At 44.3% G+C, this 27,958-nt stretch overlaps 9 protein-coding genes across 9 annotated transcripts; 7 read left to right on the top strand and 2 right to left on the bottom strand.

The window, feature by feature from the left end:
- Positions 1 to 142: 142 nt before the first annotated feature.
- On the top strand, positions 143 to 5,216 carry O0I10_000363 (uncharacterized protein; the record flags this gene model as incomplete). Its single annotated transcript, XM_058480474.1, has 13 exons — positions 143 to 295; positions 363 to 1,022; positions 1,077 to 1,209; positions 1,265 to 1,285; positions 1,344 to 2,375; positions 2,437 to 2,507; positions 2,668 to 2,788; positions 2,839 to 2,943; positions 3,014 to 3,074; positions 3,140 to 3,423; positions 3,486 to 4,087; positions 4,152 to 5,055; positions 5,158 to 5,216. 13 exons carry the CDS (start codon positions 143 to 145, stop codon positions 5,214 to 5,216), a joined length of 4,206 nt encoding a protein of 1,401 aa, XP_058348997.1.
- Positions 5,217 to 5,525: 309 nt separating this feature from the next.
- On the bottom strand, positions 5,526 to 5,878 carry O0I10_000362 (uncharacterized protein; the record flags this gene model as incomplete). The annotated part of the gene is made up of 2 exons (XM_058480473.1): positions 5,526 to 5,740; positions 5,809 to 5,878. The coding sequence occupies 2 exons, from the start codon at positions 5,876 to 5,878 to the stop codon at positions 5,526 to 5,528; spliced, it is 285 nt and encodes a 94-aa protein (XP_058348996.1).
- A 2,017-nt stretch (positions 5,879 to 7,895) lies between these two features.
- On the top strand, positions 7,896 to 10,633 carry O0I10_000361 (uncharacterized protein; the record flags this gene model as incomplete). The annotated part of the gene is made up of 11 exons (XM_058480472.1): positions 7,896 to 7,963; positions 8,125 to 8,191; positions 8,318 to 8,535; positions 8,605 to 8,762; positions 8,818 to 8,934; positions 8,997 to 9,049; positions 9,115 to 9,187; positions 9,255 to 9,484; positions 9,536 to 9,832; positions 9,900 to 10,219; positions 10,297 to 10,633. 11 exons carry the CDS (start codon positions 7,896 to 7,898, stop codon positions 10,631 to 10,633), a joined length of 1,938 nt encoding a protein of 645 aa, XP_058348995.1.
- Positions 10,634 to 11,001: 368 nt separating this feature from the next.
- On the top strand, positions 11,002 to 14,495 carry O0I10_000360 (calcium-translocating P-type ATPase, PMCA-type; the record flags this gene model as incomplete). Its single annotated transcript, XM_058480471.1, has 3 exons — positions 11,002 to 11,338; positions 11,399 to 11,492; positions 11,588 to 14,495. 3 exons carry the CDS (start codon positions 11,002 to 11,004, stop codon positions 14,493 to 14,495), a joined length of 3,339 nt encoding a protein of 1,112 aa, XP_058348994.1.
- Positions 14,496 to 14,842: 347 nt separating this feature from the next.
- Positions 14,843 to 15,837, top strand: O0I10_000359 (uncharacterized protein; the record flags this gene model as incomplete). Its single annotated transcript, XM_058480470.1, has 3 exons — positions 14,843 to 14,912; positions 14,978 to 15,132; positions 15,199 to 15,837. 3 exons carry the CDS (start codon positions 14,843 to 14,845, stop codon positions 15,835 to 15,837), a joined length of 864 nt encoding a protein of 287 aa, XP_058348993.1.
- Positions 15,838 to 21,333: 5,496 nt separating this feature from the next.
- Positions 21,334 to 22,554, top strand: O0I10_000358 (uncharacterized protein; the record flags this gene model as incomplete). Its single annotated transcript, XM_058480469.1, has 7 exons — positions 21,334 to 21,437; positions 21,504 to 21,650; positions 21,708 to 21,795; positions 21,855 to 21,976; positions 22,026 to 22,174; positions 22,226 to 22,408; positions 22,469 to 22,554. The coding sequence occupies 7 exons, from the start codon at positions 21,334 to 21,336 to the stop codon at positions 22,552 to 22,554; spliced, it is 879 nt and encodes a 292-aa protein (XP_058348992.1).
- A 1,626-nt stretch (positions 22,555 to 24,180) lies between these two features.
- On the bottom strand, positions 24,181 to 25,498 carry O0I10_000357 (uncharacterized protein; the record flags this gene model as incomplete). The annotated part of the gene is made up of 4 exons (XM_058480468.1): positions 24,181 to 24,817; positions 24,879 to 24,953; positions 25,013 to 25,214; positions 25,276 to 25,498. 4 exons carry the CDS (start codon positions 25,496 to 25,498, stop codon positions 24,181 to 24,183), a joined length of 1,137 nt encoding a protein of 378 aa, XP_058348991.1.
- Positions 25,499 to 25,978: 480 nt separating this feature from the next.
- Positions 25,979 to 26,879, top strand: O0I10_000356 (uncharacterized protein; the record flags this gene model as incomplete). The annotated part of the gene is made up of 4 exons (XM_058480467.1): positions 25,979 to 26,127; positions 26,193 to 26,370; positions 26,426 to 26,557; positions 26,622 to 26,879. The coding sequence occupies 4 exons, from the start codon at positions 25,979 to 25,981 to the stop codon at positions 26,877 to 26,879; spliced, it is 717 nt and encodes a 238-aa protein (XP_058348990.1).
- A 190-nt stretch (positions 26,880 to 27,069) lies between these two features.
- Positions 27,070 to 27,853, top strand: O0I10_000355 (uncharacterized protein; the record flags this gene model as incomplete). The annotated part of the gene is made up of 4 exons (XM_058480466.1): positions 27,070 to 27,072; positions 27,255 to 27,318; positions 27,423 to 27,773; positions 27,834 to 27,853. 4 exons carry the CDS (start codon positions 27,070 to 27,072, stop codon positions 27,851 to 27,853), a joined length of 438 nt encoding a protein of 145 aa, XP_058348989.1.
- Between the last annotated feature and the right edge of the window lie 105 nt (positions 27,854 to 27,958).

Here is a 27,958-nt window from a genome sequence, read left to right as displayed (position 1 = left end):
GGACTTGGGTGGATTGCATTGAGTGACAGCTCAGGTACTGGCGACGTTGATGCTACACAAAACTGTCGCAGCTAACGCTTCTTTATCCCCTCTTTTTGTATCGATCGCCGTCGTCTCTTGTCCTTTTCAATTCCGATTCAGCATGGCACCGGGCAAGAAATCCAAGTCCAAGGCAGCCGATCCTGCACCTCCTGCTGCATCCAACAACAAGAAGGGACCTCGACGCAACATTGTCAAGAGCGGCAATGCGGGTGGCAACAAGTCAACAGCCCCTGATCAGCAGCCATCGGAGAAGGTAGCTTGTGAATGGAATGCCTCTATACAATCTTGAGTTGACATGGGTGGGGGTGGCCATTGTGTAGAAATCCATCTTTGGTGATTGGACTGGCAAGACACCTGTATCATTGTTGCACGAGCATTGTCAAAAGCATGGGTGGGAAAAGCCGACGTTTGATATGAAGCGTAGCAAGCAAGGCTTTATTGGCACCGTTCAACTCGGCAAACGCAACAAAAAGACAGCACAGATCCAAACAGTGATATTGACACCACCCACGGATTCCAGTGGCAATTTTCATCAACCTACAGCACTTGAAGCAAGACATTTGGCAGCTACTTATGCTTTACATCGTGTCAACTCGCATATGCCTATGCATCGTGTACTTCCACCCCAACACCGCGACCTTTGGCATCAATTTGAAAACTTAAAGACCAAGCAAACCGAATGGATGTATACACCAGATCCTTTCAATGCTCAACCCAATACACCAGCAGCCAAGAAAGAGAATGCAGTGGATCGACGACCAACCAAAGAATCAGCTAATGCCGCTGTGCCTATGCCTCGTATGCTCGCCATGGATAAGGTGGATGATCATCATCATCATCATCATCGAGGAGGTGGAGGTGGAGCCATTGATGAAAAGCTACGCAAGTATTGGGAAAGTTTGCCGGCAGTCCACATGAGCTCAGAGAATCGATCCCTTGTTGAGGATGTCGTCAAGAAATCCAACATTGCATATCAACCGGTAAGTAACATTTTATTCGGGACACGTATACATAGCTAACAGGAACTTGCATAGATCGATAGAGAACTTTCGGATGAGGAGCGTAAGGCCATTCATGATGGTTTGGTGCGTATGGGATTCCGGCCATCACATGCAGATGAAGCACTTGAATATAGCAGCGATATGGCTACAGCATTGGATTGGCTATGTAAGTACAACAAAGAAATCATGATGCATGGGATCTCATTGTTCTCTTTATATAGGTTTACACGTGCCTGAAGATGGTAAATGCATTATATTCATTGTCTGGGATTTGCGTGTATACTAATCGTGGGTGGATAGATTTACCTCCAACATTTATGCACGCCAATTACAACCCCACCATGACCACCATTTCGCATACAACACAATCACTGGGTCGAGACTGGTTGATCAAAAAGATGACGACGATTGGATATTCATCCGAAGTGTGTCAAGAAGCAATGGAGGAAACAGCTGACGATGATTTGAAAGCATTGGCACTTTTGCAGTGGAGACTTGTTCATGGTGATGATCCAATGGCAGAGGTGGATGATATGTTGGATGCTGAAGAACGTGACACGATGCGACAAGAAGAAGCCGTTGCACTTGAATCAATCTACGGCAACAAGTTCATTGACAAATCGGACAAGGAGAAACAGCGACTTCATTTTTGCATCGAGTTGACAGCACACACTATGCATCGAGGCAAGAAGCATGAATTACCAGTGTCTTTGGAAGTAATGATCGCCGACGACTCAGCATACCCAAGCACAGTGCCTGTATTTGCAGTATTGTGTGACCAGTTACCAGCCTATCTCAAGCTCTCCATGGTGCGTGGTCTAGTCATTGAAGCTGAAGCCAACTTGGGCTTACCATTGGTGTACATGTGCGCTGAATGGCTACAAGACCATATGGATGATATCATTGCTCACCCACCCAAGTTACGCGACATTTCCCAAGGCGTTACCCATACACATACCAACGCCATCGAGTCACCCAACAAGAGATCCAAATCCAATGGCAGACGTTATCAGCCAAAGACTCTGTCACCAGCTGAGCAGAGCAAACAATCACAACAACTCAAGGATGAATTAGCGAGTATGCATGCTTCGGATGAGTATCAGCAAAAGATTGCACCTGTCCGATCCAAATTGCCGGCCAATGGATTCAAAAAGGAAATCATGGATGCTGTACACCGCCACCAAATTATCATTGTCAGTGGTGAAACGGGTTGTGGTAAAACGACTCAAGTGCCCCAATTCATCTTGGATAACGCTATTGAGAATGGACAAGGTGCCACGTGCAACATTATCTGTACACAACCTCGCAAGGTCGCGGCGATTGGTGTAGCAGGTAAATAGATATTTTATATATCCATGATCACAATCCCCCCCTACTCACATGACCTTAATAGAACGTGTGGCTGCAGAACGGTGTGACAAGATTGGCGGCTCAGTAGGTTATGCAGTGCGTGGTGAAACCAAGGTAAATACATACACACAAGGATGATGAGGGTGATGGTGGTGATGATGATGTTGGCACAGCAACCATGAAAAAACACACACACACACACACGGCACAGCCCGAGCTTTTCGAATTGGGGGGTCGTGAGAGTGAGCAATCGTCCTCATCCAACGTTTCGTAGGCGTCATCAAAAACACAACTTCAATTTGTTACTACCGGTGTTTTGTTACGTCGACTGCACAGCGATCTTGAATTGACAGGGATTAGTCATGTGATGATTGATGAAGTGCATGAGAGATCAGGTATGTGCATGTGTGTGTTACCATCCGCATTCTACTAAAGATTCCAATAGTGGATAGTGATTTCTTGCTTATCATCTTACGCCGTGTGTTGAAGAAGCGCAAGGATCTCAAGGTGGTGTTGATGAGTGCTACGATCAATCAAAAGCTCTTTGCAGGTAATGTATTACGAATAGAACTAAGGAATGGATAGGGGAGATTGATGCGTGCATATAATATTTGTTGTAGATTATTTCGGAGGCGCACCCACCATTGAAATCCCGGGCTTCACGCATCCAGTGCAAGATTTGTAAGTGTAGTTATTTTGGGAAACGATCGCATCATGCATGCATAATAACTTTTTTGCATCATCAGCTATTTGGAGGACATTATCCAGATGACGTCGTATGTGTCTCGTTTGCCTATGCCAAAGCAGCGTGATGAAGATAAAGAAGACAAGACACAACAATGGGCCAAATGGCAATCCATCTTGCTGGATCAAGGCTACAATGAACCCACCGTATTAACATTGGCACGTTATCGTAACCAGGACAAGATCGACTATGATTTGGTGGCCCATGTTATTAAGCATATTACTGAGAACGGGGAGACTCGGATCGATAATGGTGCCCAACCTGCAATTCTTGTTTTTATGCCTGGTAAAACTCTAATCTTATGCAAGGGAGAAAGAAAAGGGATATGCTAAATACCCATTTATTAGGTGCAATGGAGATTCGACGATGCGTTGAGACTCTGCAAACGGTGCTGTCGCGTGATGCAGGCAACCAATACGAGATCTTGCCACTGCATGCCAACCTATCACCACAAGAACAAACCAGAGTGTTCAAAAAGGTGTCACCTGATGTTTTCAAGATTGTTGTGGCGACCAATGTAGCTGAGACGTCTATTACCATTGATGGCATCGTCTATGTGGTGGATGCAGGTCGTGTCAAGGAAACACAGTATGATGCAAGCAACAGTATGATGCGTTTGGTGGAAACATGGGCGTCCAAAGCATCTTGTAAACAACGTCGAGGTCGTGCAGGTCGTACGAGACCTGGGCAATGCTACAAGCTGTTTATGCGTGATACCGAGAACAACAAAATGCGTGCCCAACAAGTACCAGAATTACTACGCACGCCACTTGAGCAACTATGCCTGCAAGTGAAATCCATGGGCGAATCCAATGTGAAGACCTTTTTGCAAGATGCACTAGACCCACCCTCTATTCAAGCACTCGATAGTGCTGTACGTACGTTACGTGCTGTGGATGCGATTGATGATAGCAAACGCGGAGATCTCACACCCCTTGGCAAGCACATGGTAAGTGTGATATATAGGATAAATGGGATTGTTGTTCTATGGCTAATGTAGGACAACTCTACAGGCATCCATTCCAGCCGATCTCCGTATCAGCAAGATGTTATTACTTGGATCGATTTTCGGTTGTCTAGACCCAGTTCTCACCATTGCCGCAACCATGTCCCTAAAAAGCCCCTTTACATCCCCTATGGAACGCCGTGAAGAAGCTCGACAATGCCGCGAACGATTCGCTCATGGTCGTAGTGATTGGATTACTGATATGAGAGCCTTTGATGCATGGTGGCAAATATTGAAGCAACAAGGTGTACGACAAGCAAGACGCTTTTGCGAAGAGAACTTTTTATCATTTGCAACTTTGAGCGAGGTGGCCAATTTAAGACGTCAATACCGTGAAGCACTTGAAGAGATTGGATTTTATTCAAAGATGAAGAAGAAGACTACTACCCCTAAGGAGGTTGAGGAGAACGAGGAGGAGGAGGATGAATACAACGCCCACAGTAGCAATGTGAATCTTGTCAAGAGCGTTATATTTGCGGGGTTGAATCCCAACGTGGCCAAGATCCGGTTGCCAGATGCAAAGTATGACAAGGTGCTGAGCGGCACAGTGGAACGAGAGAAGGAAGCAAGAGAAATCAAGTTTTATACAAAGCAAGATGGCCGTGTGTTTTTGCATCCCACATCAATATTGTTCTCCAACAATCAATATGAGCCGTCATCCTTCTTGACCTACTTTTCTCGCATGGAAACGTCAAAGGTGTTTATTCGGGATGCGACTACGGTGGGACCTTATGGTATCCTATTCTTTGCTGGCAGAGTGGATATCGATCATCTCGGCCGTGGTCTCAAAGTGGGCGAGGAAGGGTGGATAAAATTCCGTGCATGGGCTCGTATCGGTGTCCTTGTCAATCAACTCAAACGGCTTCTTCATGCTGAACTTGACCACAAGATCCAAAACCCCAGTGCACAAGGTAAGAATTATTATTATTATTATGTGTAAAAGCGTGTGTGTGTGTGTGTGTGTGTGTGTGTGTACACCCAAACTCTAACTCATGCTCATTTTCCCATTGCAGTATCTGCAAGTAGGGTAGTGCAGGCCATGATCGCTCTGATAACCAATAACGGCGTGTAAATTATTTTGTGATAAAGCAGCGGATGTTCATTAAATGATGCAGAATTGGAAATCGGTATAGATACAAGAGAGAGCGTGTGTGTGTGAAAGACACAAGAAAGGGATTTTTTCTTCTTCGGTGGTATTCAGGGATTGATATATGCGTGAGGGCGACAAGCGTGCACACAGCAGAAGGATGGTATATAAGAGAGTGATCATGTGTGTGCAGGTGCATTGTGCGATGAATCAAAAACGATGGCATATTATGTATACAAGGTTGCTCGTGTGCGTGTGTGGTGATTAGCAGGGTATTAGTGTTTGTGATGTTGATTATGCACAAATGTCGTAGGGTGCAACGGAGGATGAGGATGAGGATGTTGTGGATTGTTGGTCTTCTTCTTGCTCTTGCTGTTCAGTAGCAGCAGCCTCTTCGAGTTGTTGTTGTCGTTGCATCATTTCCATTTGTCGCCGCAGTTCCGACTTTAATGTAAGCAATTCATACATGTCGTTGTAAGTAAGCTTGGCTACTTCTTGTGCTGTCCGATCTGTATATAAATATTTGACATGAGTTTAATGGACATTTCATTTCCGTTTAAAGGTGTTTGTATCATACCGTATTCTTCATTGGCGAATGTGCTAATGTGTTCAACATGGCAAGAGAACTGGACACGTTTTGTAGTCATGATGTTGATGTCAATGGGTAAAAAAGGAGAACAAAGGTATTTGATAATGGGTTTTGAGAAGAGAGAGATGAAAAGGGGTTAGTGCAGACCGCCTTTTATATAGCACATTTTATCAATAGCTCATCCCGCGGAACTCGCCATGTTGCTAATTTCGGTCTGTGCTTTGGCGTGTAATGTCCATGTGTGTAACATTTCGTCTTCCATAAACAACCCCCCGCATTTCGTACTCTCTTTTTCTCTCTCCTCTCCATATACAGTACATACAGCCGCTTTCTCTTTCTGTTATTTGCCTTATCACCTGATCACGTTAAAAGAACAGAACCAGATACACACACACATGGAGTGGCTGATCTCAGCCCGCCATATCGTGATAAATTGGCAGTAAATAGACAACCCATGGGCTTGGTTGCCCAAAACCTGCAAAACACGTGAACCCCTTTTCGCTGCTTTTTTTCATGGCCCCCGCCTAAATCACACACATACGCATCGTATCTCAAACCCCACCCCCCAATTTATGACATGCAGCAGCAGCAGCAATGGTAAAAGCAAAAAGCAAAAAAAAAAGAATACTCCGTATAGAGTTTTCTATGCGAGCAACTGCAGGAGGAGAGAGAGAGCGTATTTAGTAGAGGGAGCACAGCATCTAATCCATGTATGAACGGGAAAGCGTACCAAAAAGTCATCCCACATAAGGATATGCCCGCCGCTGGATAAGGTGGTTTTGGGACATGATGATTCGCTGGGTGATATGCAGGTTCATCAAAGAATACCCAATTTACGTATACCAGATAGGAGGTGAACAACGACAACAACCGTTGCTATAGTAGTCGTTGTTGTCGTTGTTGGATTTTCCATCTGATTCCAGAAAAAGGAGCTGGTTTGATTACCGTATATTGGCGGTGTACATATATGGATGTTTTCTTATCTCTGGTGATTTTAGTGCTACTAGAGATGTAGGGTGTTGTGATATATAGAAAGAAGCCACAGAAGCAGGCTCTGGCCAAGGAAGGCATGTTGCCATCCCACTGTTTTATGATGCAGTACTTTTTCGGAAACCACCTTCCGGTTTCAAAATGTTGCATAACAGCTTTCTTTATTGTATTTGTTGTTTATGTACAGCTGCTTATTGCTTGTCAGACGCTTGAGCAACATACACACAGACATCATTACACCACCACCCAAGGTATATTCCGCCCGCTGCTGGCCTTGTTTTCAACATGAATACTAACATCCCTGACGTGCTGACGACATATGAAATCCTTTAATACTCACTAACCAAATACAATAAGCTGCATGCGTCCATATAAAAGATCAGGTGATAAGCATCGTATAGGCCTTGGTAGCAACACACAAATGAAGAAAATGCCGCCTGTCACCGTACATGTCATTTTGATTGTAGTTTAACAACGTCAGCCATCTGTTACACATACACCGTTACCTGCTTATGGATACAAAGTGATAGATTCGTAGTGTACCACTGCTAACAACATCATGTCAAAAACAAGGCCATGTGAGCGCCCATTCGGAACAATAAAGGGAGAGATGGAAAAGACAAAGCATATCCATAGAACGATTTAAATGACATGGGGATGTATCAATCATGAATCTTTTTATATGCTTGTTGTCATTGAAGAAGCTACTCTTATATTGGGACAAAGAGAGTTTATATGTGTGTGTGTGTGTGTGTGTGTGTGGATATGAAATTTCACTATGGTGGGCCATGTGACTGAAATGCCGACAAAATGCGCCTCACCAGCGCATGAATAGAGAGGACTCTCTTTATTTTTTTTGTGGTGCTTTGCACACTCTTTACTGACCGCTGTGACCACGTGCCTTTCCGCGACAGGCTTTCTTCAACACGCCGCTACTCTTTAGGTACACACTCTTCACCTCAATTACAAGCATCAACCCATTGCCACGCGCATTTGAGAGATTTGGAAAAAAAAAGGGTGAGTGTTATGGTCGCATTGGAAACCCTGATTGGCAACGCTAATGGATCAATACAAAAATAGACGTGATGGAAGACTGTACACACGAAGTGCAGTTTCAAGGCCTGTGTGCCGTTTGTGGCAAAGTCTTGGACAAGTAAGTTGAAAGGATACTATCCACACATAACGCTATACACGCGAGAACTGGATGTGATCGGTGGTTGTGTTGTGTTGTGTATGTGTGCGTGTGTGTGCGTGCGTATGTGTGTGTGTGTGTGTGTCACGTATCAACTTGTTGTACTCACCTACAATCCTTAGGGCCGAATCTACCAAGGATAATATCAACATGAGTCACAATACAACTGGATTGACGGTGAGCCGAAAGGTATCATCATTTTCATCATCATCGTGTTGGTCAATGGAGCCGTGGGAGGGTGGTAGTGTGACAGAGTTTTGTCGATGGCTCATTAAAACTGACGCAATGATGTGGAATTACATTGATGAACAACAGGAAGCTGAAAGGTTGGAACAAGAGAATGCTTCAAGGCTGGTGGAAGATCGTAAGCTGTCATTGATCCTTGATCTTGATCAAACGGTGGTGCACGCTACTTGGGATCCCACTGTCGGTGAATGGATGAAGGACGAGAACAACGCCAACCACCCCGCAACCAAGGACATCCGCAAATTCACACTTCCTGGAAGCAATCTCATGTATTACATCAAGCTGAGGTAAGTCTCAAAAGAGTGTATGTGTGTGTGTGTGTGTGGATGGAATGACGAGCTCATGCACTTTTATAGACCTGGATTGTCCGAATTCCTCCAACAAGTGTCAAAATTATACGAGCTTCACATTTATACCATGGGCACACGACATTATGCAGAGGCTGTGGCACGCGAGATCGATCCTGAAGATAAGCTATTTCGTGACAGAATCTTATCTCGAGATGAGAGCGGGAGTACGTATCAGGGCTGTTTGTAAGATTCGAATCCCATACTTATAGTGATGCATAGGCATGACACAAAAGAAGATACAACGACTCTTTCCATGTGACACATCAATGGTGGTGGTATTGGATGATCGATCCGATGTATGGAGCTTTTCTCCCAACCTTATCAAAGTGAAACCATGTAAGTAGTTGGAAAGAGATATTCTTGGCAAAAGTTTCACTCATAGGCCCCACGTTGATTAGATGAGTTTTTCGTCGGCATTGGTGATATCAATTCCCCATTCGCACCAAAACAGGTAAGCGTCATGAGATCGTACATCCTCCTGCCTATCATGCTGATGATGATGGTTGTTTTCTTTAGCCCCCAGAGGTGCCATTACCGCCAACACCAGAGAGTCAAGAAGGAAAAACGGAGGAAAATGAAGAAGATCAGGGTAATTCATATATGATGAGATGGGTTATATATAGGTTGAGATTAATCACAATGACCTCCTTTATTAGATGCATCAAAAGACAATGAAGAGATCCAAGAAGAGAAAGGCAATGCTGTAGAAGAGGAAGAGGCTGCGAATGACAAACGACTCCTGGCACAACAAGAACGTATTCAAGAAGCTATGGCGAAAGAGCAGCAGCAACAACGACCACTTGCACAGAAACAAAACGAACTTGCCCCTGGCCAAGATCAGCCATTACTTGTGGATAATGATAAGGAGCTATATACCATGGCAAAGGTAAAGATCACAGGTATCGTTTTGGAACGCTCTTCTCATTACGCGTTATAGGTGCTTGTGGAGGTGCACGATCGGTTTTACAAAGGATTGGATGCGTACAACAAGGAGCAAAATGACGCAGGATCGTCATCATCATCATCACCACCAGCTGTCAAGAAGCCCGATGTGAAGGATTTGATACCCGAGATGAGAAAACAGGTTTTGGATGGAGTGCATGCTGTATTTTCTGGTCTGATTCCTCAGCAACAGCCTTTGCCGACATCCATGTATTGGCAACTTGCAGAATCATTTGGCGCCGTATGTCTACCAGATCTCACAGGCAATGTAACACACGTGATAGCTGCCAAGGTAAACAACACACACACAACATGTAGAGAGGGGCCCATTCAAATGACTAATCTATAAACAAATATAGGCTGGTACGGATAAGGTCAAGCGAGCAAGGAAAACCAACCGCATCAAGATAGTGACAGCCGATTGGTTGATGGATAGTGTGGGACGTTGGGAGCGACAAGATGAGCAAAAGTATATCCTACCGGATCTCGAGCCACCAAACAACAATGAGAGTGAATTTGAGAATCCCGAGTCAACACCATTTGATGAGGGTGCGTTCGATCCTGAGGAACATGGTCTAGTCGATGATATTGATTGGGACGAGGCCGATAGAGAAGTAGACGATGCAATCAATGAAAGTGGCACTGATGTGTGGGATACGGATTCAGAAGCTATTGGAAGGCAAGTATACTTATCCATCATGTGTGTGTAACGCCATTCCATGTGGCTCTAATGTTTGTATATATGTAATCTTATAGTCCTGCATCATCACGTATCAAGAGCAAGAGGAAACGTAGGAATGTTGACACTGATAGCTCCGGAGGCGAAGACAATTTTACCGATAGCGATGAAGAAGCAAAATCACCCTTAAGCAAGAGAAGGTTAATGATTGCAAAACGAGGTCGATCACAGCTATCACAAGTTGCAACGATGGGAGATGATGACAAGAACGACGAAGGCATTAGCACAGGTGGCCATACAACGGACAATGAAGAAGAAGAGGATTATCCAGAAGAAAGAGATAGTGATTCATCATCATCGTCGGGTTCAGATTTAGATGATTTTGCTGGTCTACTTGATGGGGAAATTGAATAAACAATTAAAAGTGTACAGTGATAATGAATGAATGAAATAGTAGTAGTCGGTGATTTATTGGCATTCTGCTCATTGTCAATGACAATTTGGCCCCGCCCATGCGTTGACGGTCGATAGATTCAAAAATAGGATAGAACCAATTTCATCTTTGGCAGACAGACAGTATGACAGAAGTTTCGATCGGAAGCTGCCCTTTTGGCTGAGTGTGCACAAACCCACATTTCACTCATGCTAATATGATGTTCCTCTCATGCAATACCACATTGCCTTCTGCACGTTTTTTTAAACACCTCATTGTTTTTCCCTCGTTTCTTTTTTAGTATCTCTCTCTCTTCCTTTCTTTTTCTTTTTCTCCCACTCATTTCACAATGCCTCCTCCTCATGACGAACGGAGGCCTTTATTGAACGGGGACAACACTACGTCTAACAAGCATGGGTCGTTTGGTGTTTCAGCAGACGAGTTGACAAAGTTGGTCGACCCCAAGAACCCTGACCTCCTCAAACAACTCGGTGGTGTCAAAGCACTCGCCAAGAAACTACGTGTCGATGTCACCACAGGTCTTTCAGCTGACGAAGGCGTTCAACATTCCGGGCAAGAAGCATTCCAAGAACGACATGAAGCATTCGGACGCAATGTGTTGCCAGAGGCCAAGAGCAAGACTTTTCTCGAGCTTCTTTGGGCGTCCTATAATGATAAGACTTTGAGTACGTGTATACAAATAATCATCATCATGCATGATCCACTTACTTACTTTGTATTTGTAGTCATGTTGACGATTGCATCGTTTGTCTCGTTGGCTGTTGGCATATGGGAGGACTACTCGCCACGACATCCGCCTGATGAGCCACGCGTTGGCTGGTATGTATTACGATTGGTGGTGGCTGGTTCTTTTCCCTTGCATGTTACACAGCAGATCATCCCAAAACTAATCAATGACACGTGTAATATTATAGGGTGGAAGGCACTGCCATTCTCGTTGCCGTACTTGCTGTTGTATTGACCAATGCAGTGAACGACTATCAAAAGGAAGCACAATTCAAAAAGTTGAACGCCAAAAAGGAAGATCGCCATGTCAACGTTCTTCGTGGCGGCAAGCAGCAGCAAATTAGTGTCCATGATGTCAATGTCGGTGACGTACTTGAACTTGAACCTGGTGAAATTGTGGCTGTGGATGGCATCTACCTCGAAGGTCACAATATGGCATGCGATGAATCATCAGCTACTGGTGAATCCGACACAATGAAGAAGGCTACCGAAGACAAAGGCGACTGCTTTATCTTATCCGGCTCCAAGGTCCTCGAAGGCATGGGTCGCATGTTGGTCATTGCTGTCGGTGAAAAGTCATTTTATGGTAAAATCATGATGGCCATGCGTGGTGACGAAGCCGAAGGTACACCTCTCCAAAACAAGCTCGATGCTCTTGCCGAGCAAATTGCAAAGCTTGGTTTTGCTGCTGCTATCGCTATGTTGCTTGCCCTTGTCATCAAGTACTTTGTCACTGCATCCATGGCATCGGAGTTCCCTGAACCTGCCGAGATTGCTGCTGCTATGATCAGCATTGTCATTCAAGCCATCACCATCATTGTCGTTGCTGTTCCTGAAGGTTTACCTATGGCTGTTACCATGGCACTTGCATTTGCTACTACACAAATGCTCAAAGACAACAACCTTGTACGTGTCCTTGCAGCTTGTGAAACCATGGGCAACGCCACTGCCATTTGCTCTGATAAGACCGGCACATTGACCCAAAACAAGATGACCGTTGTTCGTGCAACCTTGGCTGATGAATCATTCGATGCCGTTGAAAAGATTCGCCAATGGGCTGGCAAAGTGAGTGATAAGTATGTATCGCCTTTGCTCAAGGAGACCATTGCTGTCAACTCGACCGCCTTTGAAGGCAAGAATGAAAATGGCACTTTGGAGTTCATTGGTTCCAAGACCGAATGTGCACTATTGGGCTTTGCCAAATCTCTTGGTGCTGAATACGACAGCTTACGACATGATGCCAAAATTGCCAAAGTGTATCCATTTGCATCCAAGCGAAAGACCATGACCACCATTACTGAAATTCGCGAGAACTCCGCCGACACTGCTTCTGGATCCAACCATGCTGCTTATCGTATTCACGTCAAGGGTGCTTCTGAAATTGTTTTGGGTGCCTGTACACAATACATGGATGCCAATGGCAAGGCCAAGTCACTTGACAAGGATGCAAAGGCACGATGGAACGCCATCATTACCGATTATGCAAACAATGCCCTTCGTACGCTTGCCATTGCTTATCGTGATATCAAGCAAGATGAATACAGCAACGCCGCTGGTGAAGAGCCACCCCTTGAACGACTCGTGTTGATTGGTATTGTTGGTATCATGGATCCATTGCGTCCTGGTGTGGTTGAATCGGTTGCCAAGTTCCGTGAAGCTGGTGTTTTCGTACGCATGATTACTGGTGACAATCTTAACACTGCCAAGGCCATTGCTCGCAATGCTGGTATCTTGACTAAGGGTGGTGTAGCATTGACGGGCCCTGAATTACGTGAAATGTCCGTGGAAGAACAACGTAACGTGATCCCTCGATTGCAAGTGCTTGCACGTTCATCCCCTACCGATAAGACTGTTGTGGTGACTCGATTGCAAGAACAAGATCAAGTCGTTGGCATGACTGGTGATGGTACCAATGATGGCCCTGCTCTTAAATTGGCTGATGTTGGTTTCAGCATGGGTATCACGGGCACCGAAGTTGCCAAGGAAGCAAGTGATATCATCCTTATGGACGACAATTTCAATTCGATTCTCAAGGCATTGTTGTGGGGCCGTTCGGTGAATGATGGTGTACGCAAATTCTTGACTTTCCAGCTTACTGTCAACATTGCTGCTGTTGTCTTATCCTTCATCAGTGCTATTGGATCCGAGAATTCCGAAAGTGTCCTTAGCGCTGTGCAATTGCTTTGGGTGAACTTGATCATGGATACGCTTGCTGCACTTGCTCTTGCCACTGAACCACCCTCTGACGACTTGTTGAACCGCAAACCCATTTCAAAGTATGCACATTTGATCAACTTCAAGATGGCCAAGATGATTTTGGGTCAAGCTATTTTCCAAATTGCTGTCAACTTATCCGTGATTTACGCTGGCAAGCCCATTTTCCATTTGACGGATAGCCCTGAGGATCAAGTTGTTCTACGCACGATTGTATTCAACATTTTCGTCTTCCTTCAAGTGTTCAACGAGATCAATTGCCGCCGTATCGATGGCTCCATCAATGTATTCAAGGGTATTTTCAGGGACTGGATCTTCCTTGTGATTCAATTGGTTGTTGTTCTCTGCCAATTCCTTATTGTCACTTTTGGTGGTATTGCATTCAAGACAACCCCACTCACTCCCAACCAATGGCTGGTGACCATTCTTATTGGTGCCTTATCATTGCCAGTTGGCACCATCATTCGCTTATTGCCTGATTGTGGTATTGAACGCAAGTTTAAAGAGGATGCACGTCAACTTGCTACCTATCCACGCATGCACTGGGAAGGTGCTATTGGCGATGTGCGTAATGGTTTGCGTGTCTATTCCATGTTACGTCGTTCGCGTCATCCACGTCGTCCTGCTCATAGCCAAGCTCAACGTAATGGATCCTCCACAAGCATGTTCGCCACATCTCCACCACGACTTTATGGTGCTACTCAAAGTGGATCACCACCACCACCACGTGGCAACAATGATGGTCCTGCTGGTAGCCCTGGCAGCAGCAATGGTACCACCAACCGCTTTGCATCCTTGGTCGCTTATGCAGAAAACTTTAACAAGGCCGCTGCAGAAGCTGCTGATCGCCAACAAACCAAGGCATCGTCTGGTAATCACTAAAAAATATGTGTCATCCGGATTTGGATCAGATTGAAATCCCCCACGTGTGTTTTCCATATCCATTGTCATTACACCCGTAGTATCAACTTGTCTCCTCCAATATCGTTTGTATAGCATTGAGTAAAAAAAAAGTCGATTTATGAACAGTCTACCTTTGTTATGTTGTTGTTATTGTTCCTGTTGGGGGTGTGGTTTGTGAAATGACAAAGGATGTCAATATCAACGGGGTTGGTGCAAATGTCAGGCTGGATGGAATGCATCTTGCAGTCTAAGATCCGCTATTTAAAAGGCTGCTCTTTGATGATACAATGAGCCATTGCCTTTCTTCTCGCATATTCTTATATACAATGAAAGCACAATTCCTTGGTGTATCTATTGCTGTTGCATTGTTCTGCAACACAGCTGTTGTCTCGGCAGGTACAAATCCCAACATAGTATACTTTAAACAACATGCACCTTCATTAATCCATTTTTGTATATAGATCCCAAAGAGGCTCACATGATGGAGGATGGACTCTTACCACCACCAAATGAGGTGTTAGGTGTGGAATTTAAAGACGTGCCACCTGTGGAGAAAATTACTACCGTCACTGCAACACGTGGTGTAGATGATCAACAGCAGCCTGAAGATGAAGTGGTATGTATGCCAAATACAATGCGTGTCATGATCCTTGTATCTAAACCAGTGGGTATGTGTATGTAGATGGAAGAGCCTGAAATGGAAGAAGAGGAAGAGGAAGAGGAAGAAGAACCTACCATGTTTGAAGCTGCTGGTGAAATGGAAATCGAAGAGGAGGGCGAAGAAGAGGAAGGTGATGATGATGAGCCAAAGCAATACGTTGGCGGTGACTGGACAGGCCATGATTACGAGGAACCCAAGAGCAAACAAGGTGAAAAAGATGTTAAGGAGAGCAACAAGAAACAATCTCAAGATGAAGATGAAGAGAAACATGTACTATCAGCAGGTAGCGAAGATGAAATCGCTGCCGCATCAGCATCTGAAAAAGATCCATCGATCAATGCGAAGAATCAAGGAGAATTGGATGCTATCGAAGCTGCTAGTGCAGCTGCCGCTGCTGCCTCTAGTAGTGGTGCCATGTCATCATCAGCAGCAGCATCACCATCCATGTCATCAATGGGTAGTGCGAACAACCGTGAAGCTGCCGCTGCTACCAGCACCATAGCTACCACCAATCATCCCAGTAGCCAAGCATCATCTGCAAGTGCCTCACATCATAGCAACACCCAATCAGCATCCAATGCATCTTCCGTATCACGAGTCCATGCCATCACTGCACTCGCTATTTTATTGATTGGTAGTACTCTGCCATCTCTTGTGTAATAAACCTTTGTGGCAATGAATGTGTCACACTTTAAAATACCAGCATTCGATTTCCTCTTATTACAGTCTATGTACAGCTTGCTTTTATTTGCATAGTTGAGAGATTATTGTCATAAGATAGCTAGCTACATTAATATCATAGTGGCAATTCATACAGCAACAATAGAACACTAAAGAATGCGATATAGAAGCGTTTATTGAATGCAATGTTGATGCCCCTCTACACTTGCTGGTTTCCTTCCCGTGCCTTTTTTGGATGAAGCGAATCCATGGTTACCTATGCATCCAAGGTTTTCCATCCCATGTACCCACATCCACATCCACATCCATATCCATATCAACATCCACATCCACATCCATGTCGATACCGATATCCATATCCCATATCCATAAGAAGTCGTATGTATTGAAGCAAGTTGCTACACGTAAACAAAGCTGCCTCTATGCAATGACTATCTATTGTCCTCGTAACGAAGGCTGTAAGGCAGAGTGCTGCAAGCAAAGAACGCTGTTGGAGATAATGGAGTAAAGGCCCTGCTAACGTCGACTGCTGTTACGTTTGATCGTGGGAGAGAAGCATGCAAGAGCGTGTATTGTAGTAGGTTGCAAGGTTGTGAATGCTGTTAGAGACGATGGAATGAAGACCTTGCTAATGGCAACTGCTGTTACTATTGGTTGTGGTAGAAGAGTGTACAAGAGAAGGTGTAGTGTCAAGAGACCCGTGTGTAGTAGTGGAGTGCACACGCCATTGACTTGACATGTTGTCAAAGACAATCGGATCAAGGCAATCGTAGGATTGACATGATGGGTTGAAGCAGGACAATCGTTCGCATGGTGGTAGTTGTATACTTGAATGGGCCAACCGTTGAGAATGGGAGGAAGAGGGAGTAGAAGAGGTGGAAATTAAAGTAGGCTGAGCTGTAGGACACCTCTTGTATAAATGCATGAACACTGTACATCAATCCTTGATATTGAGATTGCCCCTCTCGAACCTGAAACTTTGACACAAGGTGCTCTTGGACGTGCTGATCAATGTTGTATTAAAAAAGACATCATGTCCATTTGAAAAATTGGAACGGGAGGGTGCAATGTGGGTTTACTATGTAAGTCGGAAATGCAGGTCAGCCCCAGATCCATGATTTATCGAAACAATATACATTACCTTGGGATTCCCCATTTCGAACATGAAACTTTGTCAGAAGGTTCGCTGGAACATGTTGATCCACCTCATTTATTTTGAATTTGCAGACTTCATTGTGAAGATTTAAAATACGGGGCGGCCCAAATGGTAGATGATGGGGAACAAAAGAGCGGACGGTCCACCGCCCCGAAGTTGCCTACCTCCAACTTGAAAATCGGTCAGAAGGGTGCTCTCGAGCATGCTGATCAACTTTTTCTAATAAAGACCTCACGCTTCATTCGAAGATTTTGAATGGGAGCGTCCAAAAGTTTGAAAGACGGAGACATTCGCAGGGCCTGCGATTCATTAATTTTCATGTTTGCTGTTTGGCGTAGCTCAGTCAAATCAACTCGGATCAAGACACTTGAACCATGGAAATGCTCGGCTGATGCAGGAGCATCATTCCACTGTAACACAATGAACAAAAGTTGGGATTGAGAGGAAGTGGCTGTTAGCTGGCAATACATGATAATGCATAAAGGATCATACATCGGCCATTCCAATCATGCAAAGTAGCTGAGTTACACAAAGAGGTCCCTCTGAATCTTTTGCTCTGCCAGGGTCCAGCTACTTGACAATGAACAAAGACCACTTCTCATATAGCATCACGCTTACAAACATAAAGGTGCCTGTATCTCCAAACGTTACAATGAAATGTAGGGTTTTGAATAGAGCAATGTGCTCGGCTTGGCCAACTGCACCTTGGGTGCCAGTTTCACGATCAAGCTTGCCAATCCCAGATTTCGCAATGTCGCTACCAGCCAAACTGGATCTGGGGGTCGACCTCTTCGACGACGACGACCAAAAAATATTTTTTGGGCTAGTTGCGACATTGAACGTGAAACTTTCACACAAGGTGCAGTTGGCCAAGCCGAGCCCATTGCTCTAATAAAAACCCCACGTTTCATTGTAAAGTTCGGAGATACAGGCGTCTTTATGTTTTTACTATGCTGTAAGCGTGATGTTATATGGGAAGTGGTCTTCGTTCAATGTCAAGTCGCTGGACCCTGGCAGAGCAAAAGATGCAGAGGGACCTCTTTGTGTAACTCAGCTACTTTGCATGACTAGAAGGATGGAAGGATGATACTGTATACTATTGACAGTATCCCATACATTGCGAGCTAACAGCCATTTCCTCACAATCGGCAATGTTGCCCATTCTATGACAAAGGAACGATGCTCCTGCTTCAGACATTCATTTCCATGATTGGATTATGTTGATTCGAGTTGATTTGGCTGAGCTACGCTCATACAAGGTTACTTCAGTTGAGCAACATAGAGCATGGTTAGATGTGTGGATTGATGTAATCCCTCTTTGGCACCATCTCGGTCAAATCAACTCGAATCCATAATCACAATCATGGAAATAGATGTCTGAAACTAATTGTTTCCGCTGTCATAGAATGGGCAACATTGCCGATTGTGAAGGAGAATGGCTGATAGCATTGATATATAGACTATTGTGGATAGTCATAAAGTATAATCCATCAATCCTTCCAGTCATGCAGGATAGCTATGTTACTCAAACACGTCCTCATCTTGCTCCGTCAGAAGTCTAGCTACTTTACATTAAACAAAGACCACTTCTCATATAGCATCACGCTTACAAACATAAAGGTGCCTGTATCTCCAAACTTTACACAATGAAATGTAGGGTTTTGAATGAGGCAATATTAAAACCGGCTTGGACAACTGCCTTCGTGTACGAAGTTTCACGTTCAATGTCACTTTGGAGATACAGGCACCTTTATGTTTGTAAGCGTGATGCTATATGAGAAGTGGTCTTTGTTTAATGTCAAGTAGGTGGACCCTGGCAGAGCAAAAGATGCAGAGGGTCGTGTTTGTGTAACTTGAGTCATTCAGCACAGGCGATGCATGATTCTTGTACACTATTTAGGAATAGTTCAAACTGCCGGCTAATAGCCCATTCCTTCCATTCACCTTTGTTGTCCAATCCAATGCATACGAACGATTGTCTTGCTCCAGCCCAGCATGCCCATCATTTAACTTTCATGATTCGAGCTAACCTAGTAGTAAGGTAATGGCTGTTGTTGGATCATCATTATCATGTAAAGTGTAAAATGGCACACACCCTTTTGCTATACATGAGGATCATCATTTCTTTTATTTACGTGTACCTATTGTCTATTGTGAGGGTGATGATGACGATGGGTGGAGTGGCCTCAGTGTAATAGCAGTAGGGGATTTAAACTTGGGGGACAGCAGCTCCACGACTTGAGACAACGCTTCTCTTCTTTTTCTCTCACCTTTCCTTATTCCATTCACGACATCTCGATCAAGGTAATGTATTATAGAAGAGTGCTCTTGTTGGCTGTGAGGTGTTAATGTAGTTCTGAACATGCATTGTCAGGGAATGAGTGTGTCCAAGTGCTGAGGAATGAGCGTGGTTGGTGGTTGGTGGTTGCCATGGCGATATCGTTGCTTCCTCTTGTTCGTTGCTATTCCCGCTCTACGCTTGGTGTCAACAGGTACATTCAGAGTCCAATGTTGCAGCCGAACTGGTTCCATTGACGTGTTAGCTTGTATAGAGAGCAAGTTTGGTTTCAAGACGTTGGCTGGTTTGGCGTTCTGTTTCGGCTCAACAACACTACACCATGGTTTTCGGTCTCTAACAACCAGCAGCTAAGGATCTTTATGTCTATGGAAAAGGTAAGTGCAATGAAACAAACAATGAAAGAGGCGTTTTATTGTACGTGTGTGCTAATAATGAATTGAATAGATTTCTTTGGTCAGGCAATGCAACTTGGGGGCATCATCATCATCTCTTTGGGTTCAAGTCCCAGCCTGTATCAAGTGGCCGCTGCGTCGCTCTGCACTAGCCAAGTGTGCTGGAAAAGCTTCTTGGAGCGCGTTCAGGGCTCTATAGGCATGCGTTGGATTGATGGTTGTTGGAAGAGCATGGTCACCGTGTCGAGGTAAAAGGGGATTTGCAACAGCTTGTGAATATGTTTAACCAACACGCTCTTCTCGTGACAGGCTCGTTCTTTCCCTTGAGGATTTCTTTTCATGAGGTGGGAAATGATTGGAAGGATTGGGGATCATTCTTTCTTTGGGGAGAGTATGAATGAGAACAACTATGAGCCTGGACTCTACGTAAGTGATGTCCTTCCTTGCCATGGATCGAACTGGCCTTGCGTGATTCGTGCAGTGCTTTCTCAAGAACAAGGGATCGCCCGACGTTGCTCGTATGGTGGTGATTTGGTTTGTGAATTCCTTCTGATTTGCTTTCTTCCTTTGAGAGGATCGCCTAACGGTATACCAAATCGTCATCATTCCGGTACCAGATGGTCTAACTTGCCTGCTTTCGTATTTGTAGAGACGACGATTACGATGATCACCCCATCTACAACAATGACAATGATGACGACAACGAGATTCAAAAGGAAGCCTGCAAGATCCCATTCTTTTCAACTTGTGTATTCTTGGATGTTTGGTGTGACGGATGAGATTGAGGACTGGTGACGAGTACGAGTAGGAATGATGACGGAGGACGACTACGACGATGGTGGTGACAATGTACAGTACATAGCAAGATAGCTAGATGAAATAAAGCATTGTTTATTTATTACACGCTTGTTGGAGGTTGCTAGCTTGTGGATTACATACTATTGCTTCGAAGATGGAATAATAAAGGTGGTCCGGTTACTGTATCGGTCATGCAAGAAGTATATGGCTTTTGTGATGCGATAAGGAGGAGTGGGAAGTGGGATGATGTTTTGTGTTTGAGCGTAACTCGACCAAATCCCCTCGGATCAAGGAAGCTGAAGGATGGGGATGATGGGCTGGAGCAGGACAATCGTTCGTGTGCATTGGATTGGGCAACAAAGGTGAATGGAAGGAATGGGCTATTGGCCGGCAGCTTACAAACCATTAAGCAAAATAATTTTTCTGATGTTGGATGATTCAATTTGGATCGTGGAATGAGGGTGCTTATACAGTTGTAGCAACAATGGGAAAGTTACTATCAGGGGTTATGAGGAACGCTACTACCATTGTGCACTGGATTAGTGTAGATGCTATTAAAGAGCTGAGGAACAAGAAGATGAATGAAACAAGCTGTTTCTATAATGACTATCGATGGATGTTGGATTTGCCTGATTGTGGTATGAAGGATAAGAGTGATGTGATAATGGGAGCTCCCATTTATAGCATAGCAGATGCTTGTGAGCTGTGTTCGTGTGTACCTGAAACCACCTTCCATGATTGGAGCCAATTGCGCTGACATACGGCAAATAGGGCATAGTACATAATCTATGCTGTCATTTTCAATTTGACACTCCTTCGACACAACCACCATGACTGACATTGCTGTCATTGACGAATGGATCACTACCGACAATGGCTACTCGATCTTCACCAAGACATGGAAGCCTTCGACAACCGTCGTAGCTCAGATTGTGTAAGACGAGTCGAGATCCAGGTTTTTAAAGACAACTTTATTCAACTTGGGTTGGTTTGATAATAGGATGGTGCATGGCTTTGGTGAGCATATCACACGCTACGATCGCATGTTCCAATATTGGGCCGAGCATGGTATACAATGTTATGGATTCGATCAGCGAGGATTTGGACAAAGTGGACAAAAAGCAAATGATCGTGGCAACAACCATGGGTAACAACTCTTCCATGAGCCATGCATAGCTACGTACTCATATGGCACTCATCATAGGTATCACACTGTTCTTCAAGACATCAATGCAGCTATCCACCGTGTCAAGCAACCTGATGTTCCCCTCTTCTTGATGGGCCATAGTATGGTAATTAGCATATGAAGGATTGGATACCAGGAGGATGATGACAATGAATATTTCTATAGGGAGGTGGTCTCATTCTCAATCTACTCTTCCGCCCTGAAGAGTATGATGGCGTCAAGTTTGTAGCGGGTGCCATTGCTTCAGCTCCCCTTGTGCGATTGAGCATGCCAATCTCTCCTTTCAGGTAAGCTACTACATCTACGTATCGACATTTTACTAATCCAAGTTCTTAGATATTACCCTCTCTTGCTTGCATCCAACCTTATTCCCAACTTCACAATCCAAGCTGGCTTGAATCCCGATGCCATGTCTCATGACGCTGACGAGGTCAAGAAGCTTATAGAAGATCCTCTTGTGCATGATTATGCCACCCTGGGAACAGGTTTGTGTGAAAAAGGAAAAATGGAGAGCATGTCATACTGAATTGCACTAGTTCGCAGTTTCTTGGATGCAGGAGAAGATGTGATCAAGCATGCTCATAAGATCAAGACACCCATTGTTTACTCGCACGGTATCCCTGATGCTATCAATGATTACAAGGCTACCAAGATTGCATATGAGTCAACGGGGAGTACGGACAAGACGCTAAAGGCATGGGACGACCTCTTCCACGATTGTAAGTTTATAATCACCATCATCCCGCTATCCCCAATTTCGCTCACAATGAACATGATAGTGCATAATGAGACACCTGCAGAACGTCAGCAAGTCATGGATTATTATTTAGAATGGATAAAGGCTCGAATTCCTTCTACAGTGTAATAGACTAGATATCATCCTCCAAGAATATCCTTATTTTCTCCATGATCATGTTGCTGTTGTTGTTGCTTGTAAAGTGCGTGAGGCACACACTGCTGGTTTTATTAACCTTAACGCTTCACGCTTGATTATGGTTCCAACTGAGAGCTGCGAGTCGCATGTAGTAAAATCGTCGCCTTCAACGAACTGTCACGTCTTTAGCAAACACGTCAAATATCTTCTATCATACCTTTCATCACTTACGTCTTAATACTTGGTGTGCGCCTTTTCCCCCTTCCTTGAGTAATTTGCCGGCTGGGAGTTTGTTGATATCATCCTCCAACTCTGAGGTCGATTTCGCCAAAAGCGTGCTCTTATCCTGCCAATCGCTTCTTGCACATCGGTCGTTGATACAGTTCTCGCCCACTTGCTTAATTCCATGGTGACTTTCTAGTCAAGCAGTACATTGATTAGAGAAGCAGATTAAAGGAAACCAACAAAGTCCATTACCTCAGGGCCACGTGCCTCAAGAGGTTGTACAATAAATGATGCAGTGGATCAATTACAGCTATACGTAAAGGCCACCACAATCTACTTGTAGACAAGGACCATTAAGATTGTTAGGGCCATACATACGATGTTATACATTTTGCATACCTTTAAGCTGCAAAGCAGGCACCACAACTGCTCTTTCGCTCTTCGTTGTGGACATCATCCGGTCTACGACGCATTTGCTCTCAACCAGGTGCTTCATTTTGTCGTCTGTTATCAAACGGGAAGCATCCTTCCTTGAGAGGGAAGAAGCCGTTATGTCACCCCCGTGCGGGTTGTAGAAGACTGTACCACCAAATCCAACTTTGCACATGCATCTTGGAATGTAGCTGCATCAAAGGGAGTGTGAGCTTGTTCTTCTTCGGGCAAGATGATTAGCTCTTACCTTGCCAAAAAGAGCCAATATCACAATGACAACAATGACAACAATGACAATACAAGAAGAATGACAATGAAAGACTGAAGATCTTCGCACGAATGAGTACATGGGTCGCTCACAAATAAGACTATCCGCCATAATAATACATACTCACCAAGAGCTTTTGAAGGTGTCAGCAATAAAAAATGATAGGATGGAAGAGTGAAAAGAGTGATGTGTCGTAGTGTGAGAGTAGGCGACAACATCGTTCTTTATATGTGCATGGTGGGCGTGGGTATTTTTGTGCCAAGATGAATGATAAAATGCTTGTTGGGAATAGTTATGAGCTGATAGATTATTGATGCGCCTGCACAAAGAACCTTGGTGTGATTGATTGTTCATGCATAAAACAGGATATGAGATAAACAAGGTGGCCATATCCATCATCATCAAAGACCTTGACGTGCTGTATGAGTGTTCGCTTCAGAAATGGAAGTCGATGACACCTTCATCGATGAAGACATTGTGCACAAGCGTGAATGTTCCCTATCACCACAACCGTGCATGAGGGTTATATTGATCATCAAAGTGGCTCACAATGGTATAGTATTAAGCGCATAATGAGACGCCTGCTGAATGACAACAGGTTATGGATTATATTTACAATGATGGATAAAGGCTCAAAATTCTTCTACAGTGTAATAGAATACCTAGCTCTATCAAAGAGTTTCATCTTGACTTCATTGGATGTTTTGATTTCCTCCTTGTTCATATTCATGCTGCTGCTGCTGCTGCTTGTTATCTTCGATTGTAGGTTCGGTGGATGATGATGGTGTATCCAAAGGCTGAGCTAGCTCGTTTTCTTGATTGACGTGTTCAACAGCTGCTACTGATTCTTTCGTGTCGAGATCTTGCTTAGCTTGTTCAGGTATCTTGGGCTCCTCAATGCCGGTTGTAATAGAAGGCACCATCTGGTCGGATGTCGAATCATGGTTGTTGTTGTTGTCATTCTTTTGCCTTCGAGGTCCTTTGGATTTTGATTGTTGATGGGGTAACGGCCCTTCCACAAAAACTTTTTCCTCAAGCTTGATGTCATTATCCATATCCCCTTGCAGCCAGATGTATAACGTTGGGAATTCAATGATCCGTTCACCACGCAAGAGGTCTTTCCAGGTACGATCCAAATGAGGTGTCAAATCAATGAACGTGTCTTTGGGTCCTTCGGGCTTTTTCAATGCCACTATAAATCGCTCGATGCCTGCATTGACAAAGTCCTTTGCTTGATATCGAATAACAGAATAGGCACCTTTGCCCTGGGGTGTCTCAGTGAATAATAGATTGTCAAAAAAGCCTCGTAGTGGTTTGGCACTTGGGAATCTAAGGATATCCATGGTTGGTTGTCATGGCAACAGTCATCGCCATTGTAGCGTATACTTACGAATGCTCCACTATCCTTTGAACCTGACCCTTTTGACAAAAGCAACATTCAATCGACCAAAACACTTGATGAAAACTACATTCCACCTTGATAAGTAACGTATTCACCCCCTTCATGGTTTTCTTATTACTCACTTGCTGCTGTAATTGGTTTTGTTCATCTTGTGCCTTGACATACCCGATGGCAACATGCTGTAATTGACGCCCATAGCACGCACTTGCTTGACCAGAGCACGATTCCTTTGTTCAACCGGCCAGGGATCTCGACGATCAGCTCGCAATCTTTCACGTGAAAGGGTATCGCTCTTCCTTGACACATCTTCCAAATAGACATAGTCTAATGCGATGAAACATGGTTAAGCTTGGATGATCAGGCCATAGAATAAAGATCACTTTACCACTCATCATGTTGGAATAGTTGTATTGATCACGACTCACGAAATGGGTCTTGCTTCGTTCACCAGAACAGTCGTTGTCTTGCTTGTGCTGTTTGACACAACCAACCGAGCATGTGCGCATGTTGCATCGTGGGCATGTGTATTTGCTTGGCTGCTCGCGACATACTTGGCACGTCCCATCGACAGGTGGATTCACTGCTGTTGACTCATTTTGTTGTTCCATTAGAAGAGATCAAAAGGGACACCGAATGCACGTTGACGATCGATCAAGAAGAGGAGAAAGGAAAAAGGTTGGGCGGGTCTTTGTGCGACAATGAAAATCCTGCCATTTTATCCTGCCAAATGCCCTCCTTTCCGTTATCGATTACGAGGCCTATGCGATGGCTGATAAGAAATCCCATTGTATATAGTGAACGCTAATGGAATTGATATTACACTTTACAAAGCTTGAATCAACACATGTTGCTCTTTGGCAAGATCCCTTTCCATAACCAGACATCATGTATTAGGCTCAACTAATAGTATGGCATACATCTTTCACATTGATCAATAAAAGTAACTAGCAAAGAAGCAGGGTGGTTAGGATCAATGGTAGTTGTTGTGGTGGCGGTTGTGATGGCAACGGTGCTTCAAGAAGCATGAATGATTAAGCCCAAGTCCGCTGTTCTTCTTTTCCAAATACATACTCACGCGTGTATTGACAATGAGCCGCCGTATATTTTCCCAAGTACAAGAGAAGGAAGATAACGACAATGACTATGGGTCACGAGCTGCATTGCCCATCTCCAAGACGAAAGCCGATTTGGTCAATGGCCAACCAGTATCAGGGGAAGACTACTTGCTCTTAGTACGGTGAGTCATGTCGAGATTCATGCAATGAGTACCAGCGTTGGTGCTGATACGGTAGCATGCTATAGACAGCAGTCGAAAAAATGTGCCCAAACAGTAACAGCACCACCACCCAAAGAAAAAGCCAAGTTATCACTACCACCTCAGTTCCGGTTCTTTGAATCCGAGAGTAATGACACGTGCCTTGTCCTCCCTGACTCAGAGTGGCAAGAAGGATTTGTCACCTATTTCAAATCATATCAAGAGGTAGTTTGGTTATTGGATTTGGTTGTTTATGATGATGTTAAATGATGAGATCTAGTATGCCCAATCCACCAAGGATCAAGTGAAAACCAACCAAGTTGCTCCCACTCAAAAAGCTGCATGGCATACCTTTTGTTACAGCAAAACGCCATCGATTGAAAAGTTAAATGTCGTTGCAAGTCTATCACAGGTAAAAAAGGAAAACATGAGGAAGAAGAGATGTGGATCAACCTAATGCTGATATGGATGAGCAGCCTGTTATCATTGCAGTGCTTCGATATTATACAGAATGGCTAGAGGATATGTCCGAGGGCGAATGCTTATGGATCTACACCTTGTTGTTATATCTTGATCCAGTCATGACAGCTGAACACACTTCTATCCTGCGAGACATATCAAGGAAATGCATCAAACTCAGAAGCGACAAGCAAGAACATGATGAACAAGTCTTTCGACTCAACATGATAATCACCATCATTGGCAAGGTCTTTTCTCAGGCGGATCTTTTATAGAATAGCTAATGCAATTGTACATAATACATCCCTATTTTATTTACTATGCTTTGGGTATTGTTGTTGGCTGGGTCTCATACTAGTACTTGCCTGAAAGCGGAGCCAAAAATAGTGTCAGGAGAGGAGAGCAAGCAATGTCGTGAGTGAGTTGGCGAGTCCCTATTGAAGATCCTCCTCTTCATCTACCGCAATGGTAAGTGATCAATCACCACAAGGGAAATGTGAATGGGATGAGATGACACTGCATACGGCTTTTATGAGTGGGATTGGATTTAGAAGAGATGGATGGATGGATACATTGAAAAAGTGGATGGATGGATGGATGGATACATACATGTTTTCTTGAGCATGAAGCTAATGTTGAAATGTCGATAGCCCACCCGTCTCCATCACAACCGAAAGAAGCGCGGACACGTCTCTGCTGGTCACGGTCGTATTGGTACGCTAATCAACAAATGGCAACGCTACGAAACGACAATGCACAACTCATTCACTCTATGCCCTTTTTTCTTCTTCTTTATCGGCTGTAACGTCGTTCCATAGGCAAGCACAGAAAGCATCCTGGTGGTCGCGGTCTTGCTGGTGGTCAACACCATCACCGTATCAACATGGACAAGTACCATCCTGGTTACTTTGGTAAGGTTGGTATGCGCCACTTCCACTTGAAGCGCAACCAATACTGGCGTCCTGTTGTCAACCTTGACAAGATCTGGTCTTTGGCTGGTGAAGGTGTTCGTGAAAAGTACAAGAACACTGAAAAGGTCCCTGTCATTGATGCTTTGCAAAACGGTTACGCCAAGGTCTTGGCTAAGGGCAAGGTCTCTCAACCCGTCATTGTTCGCACTCGCTTCGTCTCCCGTCTTGCTGAGGAAAAGATCAAGAAGGCTGGTGGTGGTAAGTAACAATCATAACTACGTATGGGTGTTACATCTTGCTAATCATGTCTATGTCTAGTTGTCGAGCTCATTGCTTAAGCATCTCCCTTTTGTTTTCTTTGAATAAAATCGACAATGACAACAAAGCAATATAGAATGGATCATCAATCATGTGAATGACTTTTAATGTGGCGTTTACTAAAA

The sequence above is a fragment of the Lichtheimia ornata genome (assembly GCF_029851405.1).
Source record: "Lichtheimia ornata isolate CBS 291.66 chromosome Unknown scaffold00001, whole genome shotgun sequence".
Taxonomy (NCBI): Eukaryota; Fungi; Mucoromycota; class Mucoromycetes; order Mucorales; family Lichtheimiaceae; genus Lichtheimia; species Lichtheimia ornata.
Note: the sequence above shows the minus strand (reverse complement) of the source record. Positions and strands in the feature narration are given on the sequence as shown.